Source organism: Wolffia australiana, chromosome 15 (genome assembly GCF_029677425.1).
Source record: "Wolffia australiana isolate 7733 chromosome 15, ASM2967742v1".
Taxonomy (NCBI): Eukaryota; Viridiplantae; Streptophyta; class Magnoliopsida; order Alismatales; family Araceae; genus Wolffia; species Wolffia australiana.
Window position 1 is genome coordinate 936,580 of NC_135849.1, and position 7,461 is coordinate 944,040.

A 7,461-nucleotide genomic window follows, 5' to 3' on the forward strand; every position below is an offset into this window, starting at 1 on the left:
CTTAGTTTTTTTTCATTTTTTACTTGGTTTTATTCTTTTTTTTGCCCTTCTTCTACTACCTTTCTCATTATTATTGTTATTTTTGTTGTCTTTGTTTTTGTTTTTCTTTTTCTTGTTAATGTTGTTGTTGTTGTTATTACTATTATTGTTATTCTTTTCATCCTCCTTCATTTTAATTTACTTTAATATTTTTAAGCACTTTTTTCCCTGAACTCCTCAAATTTTTGCCATGTTGACAATCCATGAAATGGATTAAGACATGGATCGTGGGGAGAGAAAATTGTAGGAGAGAGAAAAATAAAAGAGATAGAAAAGTAGATGGATCAAATTCCTCCAACTTCAAATGAAGATTTCTATCAATCTAGAAGGTTTTTTGAGCTGAAAGTTTGATGATATTTCTGTCTTTATCTCATCTACCTATTCACAACATTGGAATCATAAATAGACCCCCATCCTTGTAAAAGAGGTGCCCTTAGATTTTGCTCCTGATTAATATTAGCATAGTGATTTTCTCACTCAAAATCATGTTTGGGCCACTTCTTGCATTCCAAGACCAAAGGATTGAAGGAATTACATCCAAATCAAGACTGCTGGAAAGAAAGAACCACTCAACTCATTGGGCACTTGATGGTGAGGTTAGTGTGATCTTTGTCTTTTTCCAACTCATGTCTTTGTCCTTTTTCCTAGGTTATCATCACCGATAGCCTAGGTTTTCACAATTATGCATGCCATCTCCAACTCTGCAACTCATCGTAGTGTATCCACCTCCATTTCTATCATCACTGATGATTCCAAAATCATCATCACTCGCCGCCACTCTACCACTTAATGGTGTGTATCTATATCCATCCCCATTACAATTCATCACGGTCAGGACTATCCCGTCATTCCATTCATACCACCGCAATTCACCATCACCTAGTGCTATTGAAGAACCAGAGAAGGTATTTATTTGGAATTTTATGCTATAAAATTTTATTAAAAGTCCTAAATTTACTTATAAATTCTGAATAAATTGGGTTAACAAGGAAAATTATGCTCTCCCCGTTTTTTATTATTTTTGTAAATTTTCATTAAATAGTATTAAATTTCTAAAATAAATACAAAAATAGATATTAGATTTAAAATCCACTTATCCAATACTTTCTCCCTATGGATTCAACCCTTACTCTGTGCTCGCAAGTCAAATAGTTATTGCTAATAAGCCAAAAATGATGTAATTAACCCTAATATATGGTTCATCAATCTTCTTACAATCAAGGACTTCTTGTAAAGTGAGTGGAGTGGAAGGGAAAGAAGAGAAGGGGGACCCAATTCTTACTGTCATGGGCACCTAAATTAGGTATCCCCCATTTATTTACACTTATTTAATAATTTTTAATAAAATTCCTTAAGATTAAACTATATCTACAAACATCATTTGATCTTATGTACATGACCCCCTTATTAATCACATTGCTTGCTAGCCTTATTAATTAAACATCCAACATCTATATTAGTCAATGAAGGGTTGATTTAACCCTGTCAATAGGTTATGTTTCCAGTTCATTGGATAACAAGCTACATCTCATGCATTAGAAGATACATAGTATCATTTGAACTCTCTCTAGGAACCTTTCCCATCATCAGTTACTTAATAGTCATTCATCCACGAGAAACTTAGGATATGTTTACTCATCAAAACCTAATCTATAACTCAGTACTTATGCGTAATGGGGATCATAGGAGAACACATTTTCCAATAATCTCACTACCTTGACTGAGAATTTATGCATCATCTTCTTGGAGTCAATCTCTTCATAAACCAAGGCTAGATAATCCCATCTTGACCACTCTATCACCTTCCTACACTTCTTGGTATATCCAAGCTAAGACTTTTTAAATATTATGACAAGATACTCATATGTCTAAGTCAAAACACAACCATCCATGCACAAGATGTCCTTGGAGTTTCATGTTAACAGGCTGCTTATACAATCGTGAATCAACCTAATTAAGGGATTCAGTTTGCTGAACTCTTTCTTGAATCAGCGCCCATTGTGTGGCCTTAGTGTCTCCATACTAATGGCCATAGGATCAGCCATAACTATTGAATAAATAGGATTAGATAATACTACTTAAGCCATATTGGTTGATGTCCTTCTTAAGTATCCATCAAATTAAAATATATAGAATACACCGTTAAATAATAGTGATCACTATAGTATGATATCATCATTATTCACTAAGTTATTCCACAGTATTCAGGAAATTCATTATAAAGATCACACAGTAAATATAATGAAAATTTATATTTATTTCAATGAACTTGAACACGACATGATTATGTGATTGGCTTGATGTCAACAAATTTACATCACTCTACTTATTTTTTCTTGATTTTTTTATCTTAATGATTTTAAAATTAAGTTTTGTTTAATTATGAGGCGATAATAGAATAGTCATTCATGTACTTTATTAGTATTAAATTAGCCTATTCATTTGTTGTTCATAAATGGGCCAACAATTGGTCGTTAGGTTATTAATAGAATGGAATTTGAAAATTTTCTAATATAACACATGGGATATATAGGACAACAGATCCTTGAATAATAATACAAAGACTTCTTCTGACTGATAAATATTCTGCCATTGGTCATTGTTCTGACATTCATTTGTCTTCTTGGCATAGAAAAAGAAGATTCCGAGAAAGGATATTACTTCTTCCTAATTCATTTTTGTGGTGAAGACACTCTTTTGCAATAGGGTTATCCATAATAAAAAAACATCCTACATGAGAAAAGGCATCTTAGATATATACCTGATTTTTAAAAACATCTATGTTCTTACATTCTTAAACTCTTCCAGTTCGAAAATTATATGTAGAGCTTTTCTTCTGAATATTGCATTTGACTTCTTTTGTGAGTTTGATTCTTGCTAGGACTTTTATTTCTCAATAGAGTATTGTGGGAATGTGAATATTTGATTCATTTAATGATCAAAAAATTATTTGAGCATATCATATTTCTGTCTTAAATTTTTTATAAGTACTTTATCACCTATTGAGTTCAAAGTGAATAAATGTTCCACTCTGTAAAACTTACGATTCTGAATATTTATAACAAAAAAATCATGGTTATGTTATATATTCAAGTAAAAGTTTCAATATAAGATCTGAAGTCTCTATAGACATTTTTCTATATAAACTACAATTACATGGACTAGAAGAATGCTCAAATTCTATCTCAAGAATGAAAGTTGTCATTGGTCAAAGTTGAATGTTAAGAAATACTTTGAGAATAAATATCCCTTCTCAAAAACTCAATGATAGTTTTAAATTAATGCTAATTTGCATTAATTGGCATAACATTTTGATCACCTTAGAAATTTCTTTAAAAAAAAAAATTTAAGGAAAAATACACGGTGTCGGGTACATCTAACCCTGCGGTTGTGCCCGTAGACTGATCCAGGCATGCCTTGGACGCCACCCAGGGGATTTTATATATGAAGTGGATTGTTTATCAGCATTTTTAGGCGTGGAGAGAGCATAAATATCCCAATTACACTCGGATCCTACTCGTCCATGTCATGTGCAGGAAAGAAAATGTACATGAGTGATACTTGGCAGACGCTTAAAGAAGGGGGCTCGTGTCAACGTCTCACCGGGTCCACTGGTAGTAGTGATGATGCACAGAGTGTGTGGAGCTCTACCCGCCATCAATAGGTGGCATCGTTGAGGTGTGTGGTAGGACATATGTCATGCAAGAGGGCAAGCGCTCCCACCTCTAGTGCTCCATGCAATTTGCCAATCGCGGGGTCCATCTTTTGACAGGGTGCGACGCGTGCCAAGAGCCGGCAAGCCGAGGAGATCAATGTGGTGGCAACCCCAAGCTGCCTGTGGGAGTTCCTGACAAGAGGAGTAAAGAGTAGAAGAGGCTTGAGTGCATACCTCATAGTTGGAAAGGGCATCCGCAATTTGGTTGCCCTCGCGCAACTGGTGACGGATGCTAATCAAGCGAGGGTGGCAGAGTATGATGTCCTGTCATACTTGTTGTAGCTGCCACTGGGAGAAGGTACATGCACGGAGCATGTTTACTAACACTAGTGAGACCAATTCTACGAAGGCATTGTGAAGGTTTCGCGCCTGGTAGAGGAGCAAACCATCATGCATCCCCATAGCGTCGGCTGTTGTATTAGTTTGGATACCATAAAAGGACAAAAAAGCAAAGAGAATACTCCCTATGTGGCCACGAAGGATACCATCCCCTCTTGCAAGTCCCGGGTTCCCTTTGGCCGCGCCATCGACATTCAACTTAAAAGTAACATCCATCCAAATTCAATGTCATTAAAATACACAAAACATAGAAAATATGGGATATCACTCTAAGAAAAATTAATTATTTTGAGTACGATATGACAATTTTAATGAATATAAACATGTAAAGCTCATGCAATGAATGTAATAATTCGTGTTCTTGTTAAGAGAAAATGGATATAGTAAACTTAGAGAGAGAAAAAACAACATAATAAAAGAATGAAAAGAAGACAAAGATAGAAGAAATGAAACCAAGAGAGAATGAGTCAAAGAGACTGATCATTTTGATTGATGGGCTTATTAGATAAGTAATCGCTGATCACCATTGCAATTGTATCGACAACGGATCACAACCGCTCAATCAATCCGTCGATCAATGCTCGATGATTGATCAAGATTCTCCATCAAGATAAATGCCATCAAATATTCCCTCAGCCAGCTTGATTTTCACTCCCTAGTGCTGACAAAATTTTCAAAACGAAGTCAAAGATTTATTAAAAAAAAAGAAAGTCAAAGAATGGGAAAACCAAGCATTAGTATTTATAAATACTTTAAAGAAAGAGAGAGAGATCCATCAGATGACGATCGTTGACGATAGTCTTATATAAATCCCGTCATCCATTCGTTACGCGCGGACGTGGCAAACCCTAAGGGTATAAATACCGAGGGGACGTTTCTACAACACTCTTCAAACCCTAGCGCCGGCTTTCTTCGCGATTTCACGACTTGATACAGCGGCGCGACAGCAACCATGGTGAGGAAATTTCCATTCTGAATTCCAATTAACCATACTTGTTCGATTCTTTCTTCTTCACTTAGTTCTTGAAGTTGATCTAGATTTTGTTCGTTTGACTGATTGATTGTTAGTTAGTTTGATTGATTGTTTGATGGTTTTCTATGGCGGTGAATCAGGCGGATGCGGATGTCGATGTTGGGGCGGCGGGTCAGCCGAAGAAGAGAACGTTTAAGAAGTTCACCTTCCGGGGCGTCGACCTCGACCAGCTCCTGGACATGGGCACGGACGAACTCGTCAAGCTCTTCGACACGCGCGCCCGGAGAAGGTAACCCTCTCTCTCTCTCTGAATCGTTGTATTGTCCATTCTTTCTTATTTTTTCTCCATTCAATGTATCCGCGCAGACATGTTACGTTAAACATTATATGAATTACAGTTCATCAGATGCATTTTCTAATTGTTTTTTTTTCGCCCGATGATGATGCAGATTCCGTAGAGGCCTGAAGAGAAAGCCCATGGCTCTCATCAAGAAGCTTCGTAAGGCGGTAGGTTTTGAGACTTGTCTTCTTTCAATCTATTACTTTTATACTGATTAATCTTTACCCCCTGTTTATTTTAATCTCTCTGATCAAGATCCGTGGTTCAATCGTATTTATCACGACGATCATTGCATAGATCGGATAATTTAGGTGGAGATCAAGAAAATTTTTGTTGGTATCTGAATTTTGGATGTCCGACCCAAATTAAGTGAGACGCCAGAGTCAAATTTTGTACGATGATTACGCATCCCTCTTATGAATCGCTGTATCTCTCAGGCTTGTTTTTAATCTGGTAAGTTTTGATAAAAGCTGTGAAACAGAGCGACCAAGGTCCCAGACCCAGTCCTCATATTTCTAATGTCTTCGTAATTGAACTGCATCGATCCTTTGTTGTTCATCAATCTTCATTTAAGTATTTCTCAGGCTAGATTTTTATTAATTAGTGGATAGTAAAGTAACAATTGGTTCGACGCTAACATCGTGTTTTATCTTAATGGGTCTTTAATTTACTCTCTAATTCATATTCCTCAAGTACTTTGCATCTTCAAATTATTCAAAATTTAATCACAAATTAGTCATATCGGCTTGAATTTGTGCCCTCATGTGTAGAATTCGTTTCAATTGGAGGTTATTTTACTGTGTGGATGAATTAGAATGATGTTATGTGTAATAATTTGATCAAGTTTGAGTAATGGGGTTCATAATCATGTAGAAAAAAGATGCCCCAGCAGGCGAGAAGCCGGAGCCGGTGAGGACCCACCTCCGCAACATGATCATCGTCCCGGAGATGATCGGCAGCATCATCGGAGTATACAACGGCAAGACCTTCAACCAGGTCGAAATTAAGGTAAGTTAACCCTCAAATGATGCAATTATCAATGTAATTTCATCTACCTAGGTTTGCACTAATCTAACTGTGATCAATAATTTGTCCAGCCTGAGATGATTGGCCATTACTTGGCTGAATTCTCGATCACTTACAAGCCGGTGAAGCACGGGCGGCCGGGTATCGGTGCTACCCATTCGTCCAGGTTCATTCCTCTCAAATGATCGGGCCTTTGCTCTTCAATTTTATTTTTTAATGTCTGCCTTTTCTTTCAACTTGTCTAAATATGTCATGAGGATCATATTTTTGTTATGCTAGTTCAGACATTTCTTCACTTGTCAAGGATATTTTTTAGTATTAATTTCTTTCTATCCGTCAGTAGAGTACTTACTGCAATATTTAATCAAGTATTGTGTCTCAGTAGGATGATGAAACCATTGGTAACCGCATGGTAGAATGATCTTCTTTCCAAAATCTGGGCTGAGGTTAATTAGAAATGTAAACGAGGTTGTGATCATAATGAGTTACTCTATCTGCAAGTGGGTATTTATTTTATTAATTATTAGTCTTCTATTCGGCCAATTAAGTTTATATAAAGTACTGAAATTCGACTATTTGATTGAAAGTACTTGATTCGAGTGGACTTCATTAGAGATGAAAAATTCATCTCAAGAAAATTTGGCGCTCAGTGTATAAACAAAACATTGAGAGGTCTATTTTATTATCTATTTAGACTTCAAATAATATCTAATGACTAAAAAATCATTATCTATTTAGACTTCAAATTACCAGTTCGGTTGTTGGCGATGGTGCCTGACACATTTTATCAATTTTTTCATAGTTCAAGCTTTTTCTTAATGTTATATGAAATGAGGGGATCTCGATTTTGAAATGGAATATAGGACATTGGCAACATTAATAGTGACAATTAATGAAAAATCAGAGGTAAAGCCTGAGAGCTACTGACGAACATAAATTCTATTTACAAATCCTAAGAATGAAAGCATCGTGCGACCGTAACAATTAGGGAAGAAAGGATGTAAATTTATAATTCTTGTAGCAGTAAAA

General features: G+C 36.0%; 1 protein-coding gene across 1 annotated transcript; it reads left to right on the forward strand.

The window, feature by feature from the left end:
- Positions 1-4,892: 4,892 nt before the first annotated feature.
- Positions 4,893-6,727, forward strand: LOC144713101 (small ribosomal subunit protein uS19). Its single transcript, XM_078587594.1, has 5 exons — positions 4,893-5,048; positions 5,207-5,355; positions 5,516-5,573; positions 6,280-6,414; positions 6,504-6,727. Exons 1-5 carry the CDS (start codon positions 5,046-5,048, stop codon positions 6,615-6,617), a joined length of 459 nt encoding a protein of 152 aa, XP_078443720.1. The 5' UTR covers positions 4,893-5,045; the 3' UTR covers positions 6,618-6,727.
- Positions 6,728-7,461: the final 734 nt, after the last annotated feature.

Coding starts and splice junctions, on each gene's coding strand:
- LOC144713101 (XM_078587594.1), top strand. Junction 5,356..5,515: donor GACACGCGCGCCCGGAGAAG/GTAACCCTCTCT, acceptor ATGATGATGCAG/ATTCCGTAGAGGCCTGAAGA. Junction 5,574..6,279: donor TCAAGAAGCTTCGTAAGGCG/GTAGGTTTTGAG, acceptor ATAATCATGTAG/AAAAAAGATGCCCCAGCAGG.